Raw genomic sequence first — 22,572 nt, 5'->3', positions numbered from 1 at the left:
AATTTTGTGTGTTGCCTGTTTATATTTAAACATTATATTTTAATAATATAAAACTCTGAGAAGACTAAACAATATTATAAAAATATTCGAAAATTCAGTGTGCCTATACCTATCTACCTACTGTACATATTATCAATGGTACCAAAATATGGTTTCTACTAACAATTTATTATTTGTTGTCTAGATCATAAAATATAATAATAAATTGTACCATAACAAACATTTTAACTCCTCCATAACCTAATCCACCATCCTTAATCATGAAAATATCTATAGATACCGATATCGCGCTTAGTACAATTTAATAAGATTTAAAGGCCACAATTGCAGCTAAATCATTAATCACGATCATAAAAACATTTAAATTATTCATTAAGGCTAATAAATGTTAGTACACCACTTACATCGCGAACGCATTTAATTCATTAATAGTGATGCGAAACAAGTTACGCAAATAAATACTTCGATAGAAACGGCTTACCGTTTAACAAGAGCCTTTTCAGTGCCGCGGTGAGCAATTTAGCGAATTTCAATAGTTATCGCACGGAGAAAAACTCGGCGGGCGAGCGGGACGCCGAGCGGACGACGACGAGAGTGCGAGAGGGACGGGCGTCGTAAGAAAGAAGTAATAAAAAAGCGGTTGTGTGCGTGGTCGGAGTGTGGTGGCGTAGGGCGGTGCAGGCCCCTCCCTGCGGCTCGTCGCCGCCTCGCCGCCGCCTCAGTCGACTCTACATCGCGTCAACTCGCACCGGTCCGCTCCTCGGTTTCCTTTCCGCGCGTAAAAAGTTTATCCGCTATTCGTAAACTTTCGAGCGCGGTGACAGCACGCTTGATTTACTTTTCCTAGTAGATTAGGCGTTATCGTAGGATCCTCACCGACTCCCTCGCGTCCAGTGCGTTGAGCGGTGACTCTGTAACTTTCGATCTCTAGTTTAGTCGTGCGCGCGAATATTTTTCCCCTGTCGCTGGAAAGACTATGTTCAGTCCCACCGATGGGATGTGCAGTCGGTGACGTGTGGGGCCGCGGTCGGTTCGGGAACTCGATGCTGCTGCAGGGCGAGGGCCGAGAGCGGCCGGCCATGGAGGAGGAGTGCTCGGCGCGGCCCTGCGCCACGGACTTCTCCATCGCCGCTATCATGGCCAGGGACAGGCAGGAGCGCCGCGAGCGGAGGAGGCTCAGGGACCCCAGGGAGGACACGCTCACCCCTCTAGGTTAGTTCTCATACTCTTTATTTAATAAAACCCAATTTCACCAACGACTGTTAAATAATTTAAATGCTCGAATTAGTATCACGTCACCTCTTACATTTTTCATATGAATGAAAGAGAAGACATGACATTTTAACAAGCTGTTAACACTAACAGACGTTGGTGAAATTGGGCCTTAAAGGCTAAGAGATTTAACTCTACTTCGTACCAATTGTATTGCAAAAAGCTAGCTAGATAAGTATGTAAACACATACAAAAGAAAACAGGAATACTTGATTAAGAAAAGTACATAGTTGACTTGTATGTTTATTGTTTATCCACTCTCGAAAACATTTTGTAAAAGCCATTAAAATGTAAAACCCCTAAATCTCCTACTCTACCTGCATATTGTTTGGTTTACTAAAACCTAGGTTAATATTTGGTTTAAACAAGTTTTAATGCCTGAGTGCTTAGTCAAGTTGAATTTGCTAGTTTCGATAACGAAGTTAGATGTCAAAAATATATGAGATTTGACATAACGCATCGCAAGTGCCATGACACGCGATGCGTTATGTCAAGTCCCATACATTTTTGACATCAAACTTCGTTATCGAAACTAGCGAATTTAACGTGACTGAGCACTCTGATTAAGTACTTATGTTTAGGAACTGAAGTTTCAAGTTATTAGACTACTTTTAGACACCTCTAACAATAAAACCGTTTTGATACTACCTTTGGACACCTTCTGTATAAACTCTACCTTAGTTTTAACTTTTTAAATTGTTTGGAAAAACCAAATGTCAGTATTTAAACACTTGAAAACCACTTCAACTTTTACCAACCGTCTATCAAAAGCTAAAAGGGAAACCGAGACCCTTTATTTTGTATGAAAAGTGCCTATCTAGGCACAATATCTATTAGGTTTCACAAATTTACAAACTTACGTTAAGAAGAAACCAATGTACAGACTTACTTGACAGTAATTAGAAACTACCCTTTATTTGTAGACTATCTATAGTCTATATCTCTATGTAGAGATGTAGATATTATACATAATTATAATAGCTCCCACACCGATTTCGGTGACGGTGGCCGGTTTCGTTGAAACCAGGACAGCTACGCAGGAGTAATTTTATAGTGCCCAAGTGTGTGCGCAGTACACAAGAGCACTCTCTATTCCTTTACTCTCATAATCCAGTGGGACGGAAGACCGACATGACTGGCGAGAGATCAGGCGCAGGACCGACTTTTTACATGCCCACCCGACGCATGGATCATCTTACTTGTTAGACAATCAGGTGATCAGCCTGCATTGTCCTAACCAAACTTGGAAATAACATGACGTTTCCAACGCGGGAATCGAACCCACGACCTCCAAGTAAAGAGCCGCGCTCTGTACCACTAGACCACGGAGGCGTTAAATATTATACATAATATGATGTTAAAAATCAGAATGTCGTACGAATTGCAATTTGTAAAGTCTTGTATCATCTAAAAAGTTGTTTTTAGTAGGTTTATCAAAACAAGGTTGATTAATTTTTTTACTTGCAAAATATTCACTTAATTATACTTACAAACTTAATACTAATGCATATTTTTTTAGAGTCTATAGTCTATACTCTACCATACAATTTTTCGGAAAATTTCCTCTTATAGCTATTGCTAAAAAGATTTGAATTATATTTGGTTCGGTGTTGTATTGTCTCTACCTGTTGGCACTTATTTGCAGTTGGTGTAGAATTTACTGTAGTATAATATAATTTCATTTTTAATTTTATAACCTTGCAAAACTTTTACTATAATATTAAATTTTATATTCTTAATACTACTGAAAACTTTTTCATAGGCAAGCACGTTATATTATCTGATACATTTAAAGGTCCCTTGACAGTCAAGGGCTAAACATCATAATATTACTTTACCTACATCCGTATACCGTGTGTATCTTTGTATTTGTAAGGGAACTTTGAATTACACTAACCAGTAACCAGTATATCTGCTAAAAATACCAACGAATGTTTATATCTAAATTTTTATGGCCGTTTTGAATATTGAAAATTTATGTTTAATTCACGCGTGGGAGTACTAAGCTTTCATGAGGACAGGACACATTTATAAATCAATTGCCCTTTTATACCTTTAGCGATGGACACTCGTTCACATAAGTAATAAACAAAATTCTTCATCAGACCCAAAATAAAAATTTATTAAGTCGTAATAAAATGTTTTAATGTCTCTATACCTGCAAATTGATTAATACTACTTGATATTTGCCAAGAGAATTTTGTTTTAATTACATTTTTTAATATTATTTTATTTAAACCACAATTGCCATTTTAATATTTCAATAAAATAAGGCTAGCTGTTTATATGATGATTTATTTTATTGAAATATTGTCATAATCATATTATGTGAATATACCTAATGTTTAAAGTACATTGATTTATTGTAGTAAGAGTTTGTATGAGTTTCCTTTATAACTTTTCCAAGTTTTTTGTTTTATATTCGATACAAAAGATGTATCCATAAAAGTAGAGGCAATATTATGCAGATGTCGTATTAATTCAAAAATACGCATAAAATTAGTGTAAAAATTTCTCGTTCAAACACTTTAGATGACGTTTATAGCGGTAACCTGTTTTAGATTTATATCGCGCTGCGGTACACCGACTCTATTAAATTAATTTTATTAATATTACAACTATAATTAATAGTTTATAATATTGTCAATGAATAGACGATGAAAATATACATAATTGTAATAAAATCATACAATATCTATTAATTATTAATTAGATGAAAACACATGTCACCGACAGGTTTGCTAATGTTCCACCGAACTCTACGACGCGATGATGTGTCTTTACGATGAGACGATTTTCATAAATTGATTGATTTTACTACTTCCATGCTCTCGTAAAATAGCCAATTAATTATGAATGTCAAGAAGCGAAACATTTATGAAAGAAAACATTAAAATAAATTAATAAAAATATTTATACCAGACATTAAAAATGTAGAGACAAATTCCTGTAGAATTTCTAATATCTGTTTAAGATGTGACTTATTTTGGAGCAAAATACCAACACAGATTCTGCTATTGTCGTTAGTTAAGTATGTAACTATGTAAGTTTTTAATTTTGAAGCTTATGATGGAAAACAATTTTTTTTATTTCTGGTTAAGATCTGACTCGTTTTGGTGCAAAATATTGATAGCACAGATTCTGCCATTGTCGTTAGTTACCACTTGCTTAATATGTATGATTTATATGCTAGACTTTTATAAATACCTCTAATATAAATAGCTAACTTCTGTCATGCACTTTTCTTACAGAAAAGTTTGTGGACGCCGCAGCGTCCGCGTCGGGGTCCCCGTCGCCCCCGCTGGCGGAGTTCGAGCGAGACTCTCCCGTGGACGTGTCGTCGACGTCCGAGGCGGGGTCCGCAGGGCACCCCGGCGGCTCCCGGGCCCTGTCACCCCCGCCGCGGAACCCCCAGCTTACCGAGCGCTGGTCCAGCGAGGAGATGAGGCACATCCAGTGCCACCTCGAGACCAAAGAGCTGTGGGACAAGTTTAACGAGCTGGGCACCGAGATGATCATCACTAAAACTGGAAGGTACAGTCAATTGTAGATAAGTTTGTTAATATAAGGCTGCAGTATTCTTAAACGTCAAAGTATCGCATTAGTAACACTAATACCATAGTTGTTACTTGTTACTACAATCATATAAACACACTAGGTGGTAATCTCGATCGTAAATTGTTCCTAAATCCTAGCACTGAAACGTAATGTTATAATTTGATAAACATTCGTTTTTTTTTCAAAACTTTAAAACTGCGGAAAGTATCTCAAGTTTATTATTTGATAAGCCTTCGTTTTTTTTTAAACTTTAAAACTGCGGAAATTTGTTCTCAAGTATAATTTTTGTGAGTTTAGAAATCTTCCAGATTTTTAGTGTTTTATTTTTTTTTGCAACGTCTTAAATTGCAAAAATAACTGCGAAGAAAATTCACAGTGAGAATTGAAAACATACATGTAACTTGATACACCTATTGAATTACATTTAATTAAATGAATGATGAAACATTTTCATCATTCATTTAATGACGAATGTAATTTTAATAATATCTATGGACGCTTCACACCACGTCAGTCTGGCCCCGTGCTAAGTACCTAAAGGACTTGTGTTACAGGTACCAGAGAACGGAAATATATTTAATACTTTTATACTATACATATATTTAAGATTAGTGTTAAAGTTTCGTACATAATAAATTTTTTATAATATTCATATTATATTAATAGATATTATTATTCATAGATATTATATTATTATTTCTAAAAAAGTAAATAAATTACTACTTAGTCATATTATTATTATGTCACAAATAATTTAATTAATGCTTTAAAATTTTATTATAAATCAGTGTTACTTTGAAAATATTCCTAATTAATCTTGAAATAAAGAAAAATAATTATAATTTTTTATGCAAAAATATTACATTAATTTAAATATTAAATCTCACAATGGTGTCTTAATGACATACAATAAAAATCTTTAGGTTTAAATTCCTAAGTTTCTACACTTACAAAAAGTGAGTCGCGAGTACTATACGCACTAGGATGGGTATTGTGAAAATGATGATGTACCTACAGGACCGCTCACCGCATAGCAGAATACAGTCTATTAATTTTACCATTATACTTTACTGCCATTTTAATAGTTTAGCTCTCGTACCTATTTACCAGTTACCTATAGGCTATAACACGGTCACATAAACTTGACGCATGGTTTGATGACGTCATTATGGAGCGGCCAGGTTATTGCATTCCAGCGATGCGTCAAGTTAATTTGACCGTGTTATAAATATCGGTGATTTTACCAACACACCAGAACAGCGAGCATTCACGGTGGTACGGGGAGCAGCTGTTGCGAGCTGTTAAGCGATACCGGCATTGTTAGTGGTTGTCGATAAGCAGTCGCGGGCGAGGTGTGTCGGTCGCGGCGCGGAACAATGGGTAATATCGCAACCACCCACAGCACCGATTCGAACAATACTTCACACTAATTGGATACATTGGGTACATTTAAGAACAGCTCCTATGATTTTATGACCGCACGGCAGCACAATATAAACATCTAACACCATCTTCATACTGGACCGCTCCACTACCACTCATTTCAGATAACTTATACACTCATAACAGATAGCAAGTTAAATTGATTGTATTCATGTTATTCGGCTATTTCCCGTCTGAAAACTATGAGTCAGCTATCTATCGACAGCCTTGGAAATTCAGTTGAACCAAAACCCGAAAAAGTTGCTAAAAGTATTAATTACAAGTTCGTCCGTAGGATAAGACAGTATAAGATAAGGTAAAAACTGTAGTTGACCTAACAGACGTTGTCCTGTCTTAACGATGATTATTTAAATAATTAAGAAAAAAATAGATTAAAATTAGTATTTCCATGCCAAATTTCATTAAAAATTAAATAGTTTAGGCGCAAATCATGCTGACACGGACGAAGTCGCGGGCAACGGTTAGTAGAAAACGAATTCTTGCAAACTTGCAAAATTGAAGTCTAAGGTGTTATATTAATTTATAAAATAAAAATAATCGGCCAATTGCGAGTCGGACTCGCGCACGAAAGGTTTCGTTATAATAATAATAATATCTATAGACGCTTCACACCACGTCAGTCTGGCCCCATGGTAAGTACCTGAAGGACTTGTGTAACGGGTATATTTTTTTTACGGGCAAAAGGCCCACCACACATTCCCACCACTGCAACTCCTGTGTCGCCAGGATCAACAGTGGTAACCAACCACGAAAACCCTTTGATATGATCTCAGGGATGCCCGAGGGACAAGCTAAATCTGTCTTGGGACCCGCAACGAAATTAATCAGAAGAAATGTAGGAGGAGTAGGAGATACCAATTTCCCTCCCCAAGCAAAGCGGGAGACAGCCAAATTGTAATGACATTGATGTCCGAACAAAGGGGGAAGCACCACGGGAAAAAAAATTGTGTAACGGGTAAAATTGTGTAACGGGTACCAGACAACGGAAATATATTTAATACTTTTTATACTATACATATATTTAAGATTTTTATTATATAATACACATATTTAATACACATCCGTGACCTAGGAACTTTGAAAACTTTTTGTTCCGTCGGCGGGATTCGAACCCGCGACCCCCGGCTTGAGCTACCGACAGCTCACCCACTGAGCCACACAGGTCGTTATTCCGTACACGACACACGTATAGAGCAAAATTAGGCCAAAAATTGTCGTTTTTGTATGGGAATCCCTTTTATTTTTTTATTTTATTTTAATATTATTTTTAAATATTAAAATAGACGTATAACTTAATAATAATATTAAATATAAAATAAAAAATTAAAAAGGAATTTTCCTTTTTTGTTTTATATCAATATAGTATAGAGCAAAAAGGGTAAAAAAATAACATTTGTTGTATGGGAGCCCTCCTAACCCATCAAGCCCCATAAGCTCACCGGTGAGCGAGACACAATAGAATAACAATAGATTTCCAAGAATCCACGATCGAAGGATTAAATATTAATTTTATTTTGTTTTTAGTATTTGTTGTTATAGCGGCAACAGATATACATAATCTGTAAAAATTTCAACTCTCTAGCTATTACCGTTCTTGACATTTCAGAAGTCTAGCTATAGCGGTTATTGAGTTACAGACTGGAGACAGACAGACAGACAGACGGACAGATGGACAGACAACGAAGTCTTAGTAATAGGGTCCCGTTTTTGCCCTTTGGGTTCGGAACCCTAATAACGTGCCTTTAAAAATAGCAACAAAGTTATTTTTAAAGCGGCTGATAAGATGGTCGGGAGCCCTAGAACATTTTTTTTATTACTATCAAGTTAATTTTCTGTGAGTAGCTCTAAATAATTGTTCTGCAATCAACAAAACTTGGTTGACTACGGTACCCTAAAACGGAACACTAAACAGCAAATGTTTTGTATATTGGCAGGTTAATAGTTACATATTATATAATTTAAGAGTAACATTGTCCTACAAATAGAACAATCCATATTTTAGGACCATCAAATCAAAGTATGAAATCCTTTCTACCACTTTCAGGACTTTCCGCAGATAAAAATGTTGTTCGTCTCAGAATGAAGCTATTCACAAAAAATTTGATTGATAGCTGTTATCAAAAAAAAAAAATTGTTCTAGGGCTCCCTGACTAAAAGTTTTGGTCACTGAAAAGTGTCTTGCACAGTTGCACTACATGATACTAGGTCAGAATAATATTCTACAAAATATATATAAATATTAGCCATGACAAAATAAGTATTAGTAAGACTAATTTTTTGTCAACTTTGTTAACTGGTACCTGACCAGGTGTCACACGTAGAGCTCCACAAACACGCAGGTATTCTAAGTACACGAGGCACTACTAAGAACCTATGGTTTCATCCATCAGAGAGTAAAATTATGTCTTATCCTTCTGGGATCCAGGTCCATTATAATTTATAAGTCTGACTTTATTCGTCTTGAATCTTGATCTTTCCACCGTGGGCGATCAATCAGTCAGCGTCACAAGTAGACGACTGACACATAGGTGTGATGTTCAACGCCCGGAGAACACTTACTACTACAAGCTGACACGCTGTTCCTAACCACTAACCATACATATAGGTATAATACATACATGTAACTAAGTACAAGCCATAGCGGCTAAACTCAACCCTACGATATCCACAGATCGTTTCACTCTATGTCCTCGTACGTTGTCTAGCCAATAACGGCTAATAATTAGCGGTTAGCCATTTATGTCATTAGGATTGACTGCGCTCACATGTTTATGGAGAGCCATTACACTCGCTGTAAATTACTAACGCCTTCATACGCCGACTTAATGTGATTTTCGCACATTATGGGAACTATCTCGTAGCTTAAACACATCCTGCAATTCCCGAGCTTTATAGTTAAATACTATAAATTACATACTAGATACTAATATTATTATGCATGAAAGTTTCTGTCTGTTTGTTGCCTTGACGCTTAAACCGCTAACCCTTTATGAAGATTTGAAATTATAAAAATTATATATATATATATATATATATATATATATATATATATATATATATATATATATATATATATATATATATATATATATATATATATATATATATATATATATATATATATATATATATATATATATATATATATATAAAGGTGACTGACTATCCATGACTGACTGACCATGGTGATCAACGCACAGCCCAAACCACTGGACGGATCGGCATTCAGGTAGATATTACGACGTAGGCATCCGCTAAGACAGGATTTTCATATATTCCAATCCCAAGGGGTTTAAATAGGGGATGAAAGTTTATATATAATAATACTTCTTAATGCGAGCAAAGCCGCGGGTAAAAGCTCGTAGTATGTCAAATGCAGGATCGTTGAAAAAACTATTGTTATGCAAAATGTGTAAGTGGCAACATCAGCAATAGTCACACCAGCGCGCTTATCAGCGTGACTATATATCAAGGTGACAGCCAGCCAACGGAACAAATTCACCATCGTGATAACGGCTTGTTTGCTTCATTAGAAAAAATATTCGCAGCCGAACATAAGAAAACTCCTTGAAAGTCAGTAAAAAAGTACTGAACAACTTTTTTACTAAAAGTGAAAGTTTTTACTCGTATAAAGGAGAATAGTTTTTAGAAACAAAAAATATCATGATCACTGATCTTTTAAGACTATATGAGTTTTAATAAGTCTACAATTTACATAGTAGATTTTGAAATGAAATCGACTAAACTAATATTATATCTTTCTCTCGGAATCGGCTCCAACGATTTTCATGAAATTCAGTGTATATTTTGGTTTCGGGGGCGATAAATCGATCTAGCTAGGAATTATTTTTAGAAAATGTCATTTTTTTCGTGTTTTATCGAATACCGAGCAAAGCTCGGTCAAATAGCTAGTATTATATAATACGTTATACAATGTTCTTGTTTGAAAAAACCCGGAAAAACCATTTAACTTTCTTTTCCTTCGAACCCTCTTTATTACGCTACAGAAAAAGCGCCTAATTAAAGGTTTAATATAAAGCTAACTGAACCGGTAATAATGTAGTAAAATTGTTTAGGGGTCTCGAACAAAGCGTAGTTTCATAAGTTTTGAGCCGAGTGATCCAAACAATGTGAGCTCTTTCACGGGCTATAAAATCATATTAATACCTTATTTATTCCTTATAATGTTCTCGAGTTAACGACGCTGGGCATTCGGTTTTTCTGGTGTGCGCCGTAAAACACGATATTCGGAGTACCGCGGCTATATTTATTTCGAAACTTAGCCGCGCAGAACAGTCTCAAGTCTCAATACTCAACGCCTGTTTTATGTTGTGTTGATTTCAAATAACACTCGTATGCGGAATGCTCGATGGTCAAAGGCTTCTTTTTCGAATTTGACTTAGCATTTTAAGTGGTTGTAAAAAAAACTTAGGAAGTAACCGAGTAGGTCTCTTACTTAACCAATGGCGTAGGGTTCTTATAACTCCATTCTTGTCGGTGTTATTCACTTTTTGAACTTTGAACATTAATATCCACCTACACAGGCTAGGGCTACCTCTGAAGAACAACCGTCGCGTCAGCTGTCGCCTGTTATTCTGTATTACCTAAAATTTGTTACTACTATTTTCTCATATAGAGTACTTTCCGGTGTTTGAAGTTACAAAGCGTTCTATCGTTAAATTTCATCTTTCGAATACCACCATAGACACACTCGTGCTATTAAAAAATCAATTATATCTAATTCGGAATGAGCTCAAAAGATTAAGCGCATAAAGGGCTGCATAAAGCGGCACCGGGAGACAATTTGCCACACGCCGTCACGGACTTAGCCGAATCGGCCTCAACGATTAGCATAAATCTTGCCAACTAGCCGTCGCGAATGAGGCCGGGGCGTCGGGTCGGGACTCGGGAGTGTGTGTCGCCGAGCAAACAGCGCGATAGCGACACGTCGCGTCGGAGACGGAGCGCGACGAATCGCGGCCGACGCTCGGACAAATAAATCAGCATTATCTCGCGAGATAGCCGGTGACCCTCCCCCCTCGTCCCGTATCGCGCGGGGCCCGTGTCGTTCGAAAAAATTAATGACTCGGAAAAACGATTCGCTTATGAGGGATCTTTCAATGTAATTGAATTGCTCGGCGGATCTACGGAATCGCGGATGCCGAATCAGGTGCATCTAGCGGATTTGTGTGATGACAAAGTAAGAAAATAAGAAAATGTTTTATTTTAGAAGAAACTTAACAGCCTTAAGAGTTTAAGACTCATTTCTCGAAGTGTCAGAGAAATGGTCGGTGCTCACCGAATACTACAGCTCAAATCGAAGAGTTGTTGCACCTTAAATAAAAAGTAGTTTGACATTTTAATTTGATGTACTTAACTTTTAAAAAGTTTTAAAATAATATTTTTCCTGCAACAGTAATTTCAAAATCGCAAAATTCTTTTTCTGTTCACCGTAATTGCCGTATATGAATACAAATTAAGAAATTAAAATCGTTTATTACAAGAGTATTATTTAACAAAACTTCAAGAAAGATTCTAGACTTTCAAAAATACAAACACATACATAACATTAATATTATACTCATTCAGAATAAAGCTAATATCTTATTATTAGTTGCTATGATATATTTCAATAAAAATAAAAAAGATGCTGAATTTAACCCCCACGATTAAGAACATTAAATATCACCACAGTCAAAACTGTATCACAGTTGACTCAAAGCTCATTATGCACGGAGCTTTTAGTAAGCCGTTTAAAAACCTGCCCTATTCGTTCATTGTTTGGGCGGCGGACTATCCATCATCAACGATCCCCTTCTGCAAATATTTCGAAACCGCGGTGTCACATTTGTAGAATAAATTATAAATATGTCGTTAAATGTATGCTACAATATTTGTCTTAAATAAATAAAACTTCTGCTACAGTATTTGCTGTCAGAAAAAAGTTATTCAACAACTGTATCTGCAGAGTTTTTCTAATTTTTTCATCACTCGATTTTCAGGTATTTAATTCAGTTTACTACATTTTCCTATTTCAGTTATATAATATATTGAGTACTTTTAATGCGTATAAAATGCTAAAACATACTTATTTTTAGTAAATACACGGGTGTTACAAGAATTACAACATTGACTACTGGCTAGATCGATATTTATTTCTATTATTCTATTATTTATTAGGTCTATTATTTATTAGCTTATCAGTTTGCTAAAACTTAATTTGATTTTGTTCACAAGTTATTTTTAAGTACAATCTAATATATAAAAAAAAAATAAGTCGGGTTTTCTTTCCTGACGCTATAACTCCAGAACGCACGAACCGATTTCCACGGTTTTGCATTCGTTGGAAATGCAAAACGTTGCTCCGTGAGGTCTATAGAAAAAAAAAAATCAGAAAAACTTCAAGAGAAAAGCAGGAAAACAGGGAAAATCATTTTATGGCAAAAAACGTTTGCCGGGACAACTAGTACTTTTAAATATTTGTTATGTTGTTCAAACCGCTTTATCAAATTCTCAGTGAAGACGTTCCACGTTTGAATGTTGGCAGCACGTTATAATCTGGAGCTGGCAGTTGGCACACCGCGCCAGCCTTTGATTTACTTCTCACCAGTTCTTTCATCTAAATTACAGCTTCGCCGTACCGTGACGTGATTTTTATTTGATTGTGAACGTTTATCATTTGGCGTATTTTTTGCATTCAGTAATTTATCTATTCACCGGAATCGACGTATTATGCATAATTGAAATCGTATTCGTGTCCCAGGTTGAGTTAGGTTAACGATTAATGTTTTACGAGGGAAAAATAATAATGCACTATAAATGCAAAAAACTATATAAATGCAGTAGTGACGTGACTTTTAGTTTTGCTCCCCTTAATCCTAAGAACGAGCAACTGTATCATATTTATATAATGAGCTATGTTATAGGTTAACTTATTATTATTACGTATACGATATTTAAAATTCGCACCATAAAATATTACCACAGAGTACTATTTAAATATTACGTATCGGCTTTTGGTAGGGAAAATTCGGAGAAAACCGTCATTGAGACATTGTCAATTTATTAAAAGACGATACTAAAAACAACAAAGAACTGGGAAAAATTATGATAACATCTTGTCGGTGTCCGGTGATAATAAATTATTTGCAATTATGATCATTTTATAAAAGTTTTATGTTGATCACAGGAAAACAATAGTAGCTCGTGCTTTGATCTACTATAAATTATTTCGGCGACATCGCGGATATAAATTGAGATGTCATCGTAAAATGTTAGATAAAACGACGACACAACTTTCAAGACAATACAGTCATTATGAAAACACCGCGGTCCGCGCTATTTTGAAACCCGTAAACCATTTCACAGAAAAAATAATACAGTAGTAAGTAAATTTTTGACGTGGGAAGCCATGCTTCGGCACGAATCAGCCGGCTGGACCTGGCCGGCCGGGAGAAATTGTAATTTTAAGTTTAAGAAATTGTAATTTTAAGTTATACTAAGATCCATGATAATAATAAAATCATTATTTTACAATCGTCCTGCGTAACATTAAAAACGTATGAAGTAAAAACAAAAGTAAAATATTTGTATGTTTGAATAATATGAGAAAATATTAATTATTGTTTTAAGTCCGCGATTGTAATTAAGATATCACTGATATCATCATGTCATAATCATAATTTATAAACAGTAGAAAATATATTTTATTTATATAACAATGAGATAAGAAGTCTTGTATTTCGTGAATTTTGTGCAAAGTATCATGTAACATAAAAATAAATTATGATTCTTGTGGGCTAAAATGGTAGGGGCACCCTGGTGGTACATCGGTTGGGGCCGAGCGTCGAGCGTGCTGGATCACAGGCGGGGCCCCGCTGCTGGGCCCCGGGCGAGGCCCCGCGCTTACACGTCCGCTCGCCGCCATTTGTCGCGCTCGCACGATAATTGTTGATATACGATCGCGATCCAGTACGGTAATTGTCAACGCTTAATCTTCTAATTGGCTCGCATTTGCCACTGCCAGTTGTTCCATCTATTCGCGATAGTTCAAAAAATAGTTAACCATTCGCTGCAATCGTTGATAATATCGCGCGTGTGTAAAGCCGTCCCAAAGCTCGTTAAATTCACCTGAAAGTTGCGCGGAGCTTACGTGCTAGTTGATGTCCGTTATCATCTCAAAGTTTACGTCCTATTAACTCCTATGCTTTCCCGCGGGGGAACATTTAATAAAACTTAAATTAATTACTGCAATAAAGAGTTATGTTATATTATGTAGTTAATTATATATTTTTAAATTGTAATGATTTAACTATTTTAATCTAATAATCTCACCATCTACTTGTCCTCGCATAACCCAAACCCAATAAGAAATCACTGTAAAATGTACACATTTATAATAAAAATGCGCAATGTTTATGAATAACCAGCGGGATGGCAGCAAGAATTTGCAAAAAACACAAATTTTGTGAACAATAAGCGAGATTCACAAATGCAAGTTGAAACGGCGTTTAGAGCGAAGGCGGGCGGCGCCCACGGCGCGGCGTCAGGGCGGCAGGGCGGCGGCAGGGCGGCAGGGGTGAGAAACAATTTGGTGTTTTATCGCGCCGAGGTGGTGTCGGTGGTGGTGACCGCGTTACGGCTGATTTATGGCCGCATTAACCGACCCAGGCAAACGTGCAAAATGCATACGCGACCCGCGCCCCTATGTACTAATCTTCTATACATACCTGCTGTTGACACCGTTGTTTTATGCTGTATACCAGAGGTAAAGATCTAGTTATGTCGGAAGTGATAAATATCTAAACGTACCTGCTGTTAAAGATTCAGTATTTAAATTCACAGTCGAAAACCTCAAAGCTTCAAACGATAGAGCAAAGAGTAATAAGCCCGACTTCGACTCCGATTATCCTTGCGAGCGTTTAAATGTCGAATTTTGGAGTAATTTCACTAAAACCTTAAATGAATCGAGCGGGTCGAGGATCGCACGTTGTTTAACTTGGCCCAAGTTTAAATTGAAAACGGTCCCGAACTCTTTACGGAGTCCGTGGCAAATTTTGAACTTTGCTCCATCGGCTATATAAATATCTTATAAAGCTTAAATTCAGTCGGTGTCACGCTGCCGACACTAATTTTATTCGTGAAAGATGGCGGCGGGAAGGGAGGGGGGTGGGGGCACCGTGGCGGTGTAAATATATGCAAACAGGAAACGCGATATTTGACAGAGCTGAAAACGACAAAAGAATTAAGGAGACCGTGGCGAGGCACCAGATGACAGAATAGATAATAATAAACAGTATCTTACTTTTTATCTACTAGAATAGCAATGTCTTTTTGTTCTTAGTATTTTGTAGATGTTAAAATATAAGCAAACTCGTATTTTGCGCTTTATACTATAACGAGTCCATCCAAGTTGTGATCTCGACTACTGTTTCAGCGCTCTGTGTCTGACATTCGCCTCTCGTTGTGTTAAATTCAGAGATTAGCTGTCACTCCGACTGTTTACTTCTGATGCTCTTTTATTTAAATTACCTGCCTTGCCTTTAATTTCGTTGCTGACAATTATTTTACCAGTATCCAAGGTAATGTTTTCAAAGCGGTCGGCATAACGACGTTTCATTTTTTATGAGGACTAATTAATTTTTTTAATTACTTACACAATAATTTATGAAACCTAATATCACAAACAAAAAACTTGGAGGTAGCTACGTAATGACGGGGTGCGCTCAACTATTATAGGTTAATGTGTCTATTAAAATCGAATAAAGTGGGCGCTCAACCCTATCTGTCGTTTTAGGCTATGCGAAGAGAGCACATGCGGCGTATTGTAGCGCAGCGTGTAAATTGTAATAGATGCGTGATTCATGTAAATGTACCCTTAGCGAGTGTATCGCGGCCATCTCGCCCCCGCTCCCCCGCCCGCCCTCGCCGCCGCCCCCGCCGCGGGGCAGGGTGGCGCGCGGAGAAAACGTGTAAACTAATTATGTACATTTTCGTAGCCACTTATTTACATAACCACTGCCCGAACCCCGCTTTCACCGTGAATATTTTATTCGTAATCTTTACGCAGAGGGTTTAATATGACAGCTGTTGGTTTGTTCGGTGGAAACTTTTAATTTTCGTGGTCGGGCCGGGGCGCCGCCCTTTGTGCGTCGGCGGACGCCTCGGCGACGGTAACAACACGCGATTGTCATACGAGCCTCCTTAGCCGGCAGACATCTGGGGAAATTTCTTGTGGTTCAATTTAAAAATTTCGTAGCATATTGTCGGCTGCCGGCAAGGGTGCTTATTATTTTAACAATTGTTGTGTCTATTAAATGACACCTTTTGCCCCGGTTTTTATGTCACAGGGGTTACGAAATTGTTTTGTTGGGTAAATTGTATGTTATTTAGAGCCCTGCTGCGGAAGAGATTTTTTGAGTTTCCCGCAAATACTAAATGGTTCCTCGCAGCGACGCGCCGCGTGCGTCCCCGTGCGTTTCTTCTATTTAAACCGCGACTTAAGTAGAACTAATTTATGGAAGTAAGTACGCGGAAAATGTTTATGTACGGCGGTCCCTCCTATGTTGACATCCGGCGGCCGGGGCCCATGTGCTCGCATTATGTACCGCAACGTAAATGTTACATCCATTATTGTCCATCAATTTAATAGAGGACACGCAAATGGCAGAACGAGGAATTTTTTACGAGGGCTGCTATTTATGTATCCGGAACTGGCCACTTACAAGAACAATATTTAAAAAGTAATTACAACATTTGAAAATAGAACTCTTTGGTTGAAGAATACATTTTGTTTCATGTGACTGTCAATTATTTTTCCATTGTGGCGTCATTTTGAAAATTGCGTGTCTTCATTTGCCATGGATTTAACGCGTGAACATTTTCGTGCAATGATTTACTACGATTTTCGGCGTGGGCTAAATCAACAACAGTGCTTTATTCAACTCACCGCAACTTTTGGAGATGAAGCACCATCAAAAACCACTGTTTATCACTGGTACAGTGAGTTTAATCGTGGGCGGTCTATGCTCACGGATGAAAATAAAGAAGGTCGCCCAAAAACAGCTGTTGTCCCACAAAATATAGATGCTGTGCGGGAACTAATAATGCGTGATCGTCATGTTACATATCGCGAGATAGAGGCGTCCTTAGGCATAAGTATGACGAGCATACATAAGATATTACACGAACATTTGGCTGTAAAAAAAATATGTTCGCGTTGGATTCCGCACAACTTGACAATCGGTCAAAAACGGGCTCGTGTCGATTGGTGCAAAAAAATGATAAAAAAATACAACCGTGGTACGTCAAAAGCCGTTTATAATATCTACACAGGTGATGAATCTTGGATCTATGCATATGACCCCGAAACTAAACAACAGTCAACGGTGTGGGTGTTCCAAAATGAGCCGAAACCAACAAAAGTTACTCGTGCAAAAAGTACTTAGAAGCAAATGGTCGCCTGTTTTTTTGGAATTAATGGACATGTGGCTACAGTGCCATTAGAGAATCGTAAAACGGTTAATTCTGAATGGTATACGACCATTTGTTTACCAGAAGTCTTTGAAGAAATAAGAAAGGACAACCGACAACGCAGAATCATATTACATCACGACAATGCTAGCTGTCACACCTCAGCTGAAACAACTCAGTTTTTGGAGGGTCAAAAGATCGAATTGACTGGTCATCCGCCGTACAGCCCTGATTTGGCACCTAACTATTTCTTTTTATTTCCATACGCGAAGAACAAATTACGTGGTCAACGTTTTTCGAGCCGCGAAGAGGCTGTTGATGCGTTCAAAATGCACGTTTTGGAGATACCTCAATCAGAATGGAAAAAGTGCTATGAAAATTGGTTCCAGCGTATGCAAAAGTGTGTCGATCATCGCGGCGAATATTTTGAAAAGCAATAAAACCATATTAAATGATATATGTTTGTTTCTTTTTTTAATTCCGGATACATAAATAGCAGCCCTCGTATGCACCAGCGGATTGGCGTGGTCCAAGATTTAATTTCAGCGAATACAGGAACACAAAGCAATACATACGTCTAGCGTGATATTTATTTAATACCATATTTTAGAGCTTTTTTTTTTAATGAAATAAGGGGGCAAACGAGCAAACGGGTCACCTGATGGAAAGCAACTTCCGTCGTCCATGGACACTCGCAGCATCAGAAGAGCTGCAGGTGCGTTGCCGGCCTTTTAAGAGGGAATAGGGGAGGGTAGGGAAGGGAATAGGGTAGGGGTATGGGCCTCCGGTAAACTCACTCACTCGGCGAAACACAGCACAGCTAGCTAGGAATCATTTTTAGGAAATGTCATTTTATTCGTGTTTTATCGAATACCGAGCTAAGCTCGGTCAAATAGCTAGTGTTATAATAAACTTATTAACTCTCTCCCTATAACAATATTAACTCTTTCTGCGTAAAATGTATGTCGTCTCGCGAGGACCGCCACGTGCGCTACTGACAGAAGTCGCTTTGATCTCTCACTTCGAAGAAAGATTTGACGATTGACGCTCCTGTAGTTACTTTATTAGTCGTTAGCAAATTTAGATACTAACGAGTGTGGACATTACCCTGGTCATAATAATACAGTGCTCCTTATCATACTGTTTCCCGTTTATACTATTTTTAATGCAACGTTAATTTAGATTCAAGACCGTTTCCTATTAAACTACAAAATATACAATTTTGAATTAGTCCAAAAATTATGATCTTAAGTGAAGAGTATTTCACAAATGAAAACCTAACAAGTAAACAAAAATTTAAAATAACAATTATCGAAAGATCAAATTTTTATGAAAGAAGTATCTACTCGTAGAAGTAGGTACCATTCATTTTTCGTCACGGTATATTATTATTGTATTAGTTAGTGTTTGTAGTTCGGGGCACAAAATAGTTTAAATTGCAAAGGTTTAAATATATTTTGTGTCTATTTTATATGCATTAGGTTAATTCCCCAATCCCCGTATGAATTACGGAGGTCATGACACTATCAACAGACCTCCTCGGTTGAGACGCTCCACCCCCGTTGACATGTCGCGTTTTAACAGTCTGTACGTGCACCCCCCACTCCCACCCCACGGGGGGGGAGGCTGCCCCCTCCCCCGAGCTGACGACATTAGCAGCCGCAGACATAGGGCACGTAGACACCAGACGTTCGCGTATACAACCGCCTCCTTAGTATCTCAGTTCATATTTACTAATTGAAACAATGAAACAGAGATGTAATTTTGATACAAATGTGTATGCAAATAATACTGTTTAGTGAATATGGATGACCACCTATTTCGATCTTTTTAACAATATAACTGGGCTCATAATAATATACATAATACAATCTGTAATCTATGAAGATTGCATATATTGAATACAATACATAATAATGTATGTTATTATGAACCCCGTTATATTGTTAAAAAGATCGTTTTTCAAGAAATACAGTTGCTTTTAAATACACCATTACAAAATAAATTGTCATATTCCTAACCAATGTAATAGATTTTGTTCGTTACTACATGCGACTCAATCTAGCCGAGTTCACGTTGCGTGATGAAAAGCTAAACTTAGCTCGCAAAAATTTACAAACACTTCAGTTCAGAGTGAACACATAGGTTTTGTTCTTTCTTTTAGTGACAACATTATGCCAAGAAATCGTACAAAAGGTAGAAGCACAATTTTATAGAAAGTTACTATATTAAATAATATCTTAAATTATAACAAAATTAGCTTATTTCGTTGTTTGAAAATCTGTTAAAGTTACATAAAAATTATAAGCGTAGAACTTTCCTGCTTGCTAATTTACGTACATACTTTATTAATATTATACAACTTAGTTCACCAAGCGAATAATATAATAAAGCCTTTGTCTCGGAATAAATTAGGGCTCATAAAGATGATATTATAGCATTTTATGTTCATTTTAATGACCTCATAAAGTACACGCAAAAATATATAAACGGGCTGAAAAATATACGCGTACTATGTGATACAATGGAATATGAAATATTATGATAAGTTACCCCTGCTGTATAAAAGTTTACGAACCTTCGCATCACACACCGTTTGCTTCGCGGAGCAGGCATTAGCAGTCGTAAAAACTGAGTTTTCGCGAAAACGGGAAGCTCCCTCACTTTATCTCCGTCTTTACGATTACAATTATTATTTTCAGCATTATATTAACACTAGATAGTGACCCGAATTAACAATTTATTGAAATCTATACTTTTTTTCTTATTTATTGAAATCTATACTTTTTTTAACAGTAGATGTTACTCTATGTCTTTTAACTAGAAACTTGAGGTCCATACCGAATTGAATCTAATTTAGCTCAGCAGTTTGGATGAGAAGAGATAATATATAAGGCATTCGGACGAACTTTAGCGTTTAGGAGTGTAAAATTTTCTCTATTGTTAAATACCCAAGAACCTGTCTCCAAAAAAAATGTCTTAAAATACAGCCTTACGCAATTTTACACAGTTAAAAACTAAGTAGCAAGTGTAAGTTAGTAAATAGTAGGTAAGTAACTAGTAGTGAGTTAGTAACATATTGTAAGCATTTTAAAGCTAGTGCAGTGTGTCATTACACCGAAACGCAATTAAAATTGTACGCTTAAGTAATATTTGTTTAAAATCGCTAATTATGAGGCCGCTAATAAATACTTACACGCAACATCTGCTACACTGTACTGTGTAATGTATTGTGGAAACGCTCTACGTGCCCTTCGTACCTGGTAATTTTGTGTTCGTGTGAATACAGCCTTTTCATGAGCGCAACGATTATATTGACTTTTCTATCTATCGATGTTTCGTATTACTTTGATGCATTTTAATGGTTATTGAGTATTGTGTTCTGTATCTCTTTTATCTTAAAATAACTGCATCGATTTCTATAATTATTGCAATACCGTTGTCATGCATTGATTGTTGGATATCTTCTATCACATTATTTAGGTAGTGACACGATAATCTTACAAAATGTAGAGAATAGCGCGGTAGCAAAAAGTTCTAATTCTACCAGCCATAATAGTTTTGATTATACAATATAGAGCTGTCCCGGCAAACGTTTATTTGCCATATAAATCGTGTATTATAGTATTTCGCCCGTATTATTTTATTGAAGTGACTAAATAAGTATGTCACCATGGCAACGTCCATCGCTATCCCGTCGCACAAACAATGATCACCGTTAGTCTCGAGTTGTAATAATTTACTATTATTTATTCAACAAATGCACTTATCAATATAAAAAATTACCCAGTAGCCGATTCTCAGACTCACTGAATATGAATATAAAATTTGGTTAAAATCAGTAAAGCCGTTTCGGAGGAGTACGCGGCCTAACATTGTGACACGAGAATTTTATATATAATTTCTTTATTTTTTTCATGTACATTTTTGTAAGCTACGAAACTTTTATATACTATGTTTTATATTCCCACATAGTAGGCGGAACTCCAAAAACTGAACCGTGACAGTGCAGTAAATATAGATCCAGGCGAGCAACCTTGCGTCACCTGCTGTAATTTTATTACTTTTTATCTAAATAATTACTACATTAATACGTAAATTAGGAAAATTAATTATTATAATCACAAATTTGTTAGCCACTGTAAAATTTATTTGTAGTTTATTTTTGTCAGGTGGCAGGTAGGTAGGAGAGTGATGTTTTTATGGTTCTAATAATTATAAAGAATATTATATGAATTAGGGAGACTTGAGACGTTAGAATGCTAGGCTTTAAAGATTAGGCATTACTATTAAAAAAAATATTAGCTGTCGCTACCGAGAATTACAAACTATTGATCAGTCCCATTAAACGGCCATGGAATATTCGCGAGTAATGGTCCTTGTTGATTTTGTGACATATATGAATTAATGGCACGACAGGATTGTGGGATTGTTGCTCTACCGACTACACGGACCTCCCAAGTGGAGCAATATTTCACTGGATGCGCCATCCGCCCTACCACGCCCAGCCACCTCATTAACTCACTAATACACATTCATCTTCACACATTCCGCCGCACAAAAACACTGGATGAGAAATTTCGGAATGAGAAAAACTTGAAAGTAAAAAGTTATGAAGTCACTTTTCCAAACTACTGTGAAATAAGATTATTGATTTAGGCGGGATTTAATTAAGGCTTCTGATACTTTGTATAAAATGATCTTACAAAATGGAGGCGCAATGCTTATTTTGATCTTGTGCGCTAAATGTTCTATCAAAAATCTATATAGACGTACTATTCTTTTGTAATGTGGAAGAAATAATTAAAGAATTTATTTTCTTTGACT

The 22,572-nt window shown here is 36.7% G+C and overlaps 1 protein-coding gene across 2 annotated transcripts in view; it reads left to right on the top strand.

The window, feature by feature from the left end:
* The first annotated feature begins 706 nt into the window (after window positions 1–706).
* Window positions 707–22,572, top strand: part of LOC121729229 (T-box transcription factor TBX20-like) — a 38,645-nt gene continuing 16,779 nt past the window's right edge. For both annotated transcript variants that reach the window (XM_042117687.1, XM_042117678.1), the window contains exons 1-2: window positions 707–1,212; window positions 4,524–4,806. In XM_042117687.1, the coding sequence (XP_041973621.1) occupies window positions 993–1,212; window positions 4,524–4,806 (503 nt within the window). In that variant the 5' untranslated portion in view covers window positions 707–992. The remainder of the gene's footprint in view (window positions 1,213–4,523; window positions 4,807–22,572) is intronic.

The sequence above is a fragment of the Aricia agestis genome, chromosome 1, assembly GCF_905147365.1.
Source record: "Aricia agestis chromosome 1, ilAriAges1.1, whole genome shotgun sequence".
Taxonomy (NCBI): domain Eukaryota; kingdom Metazoa; phylum Arthropoda; class Insecta; order Lepidoptera; family Lycaenidae; genus Aricia; species Aricia agestis.
This window is presented reverse-complemented; position numbering and strand designations above follow the sequence as displayed.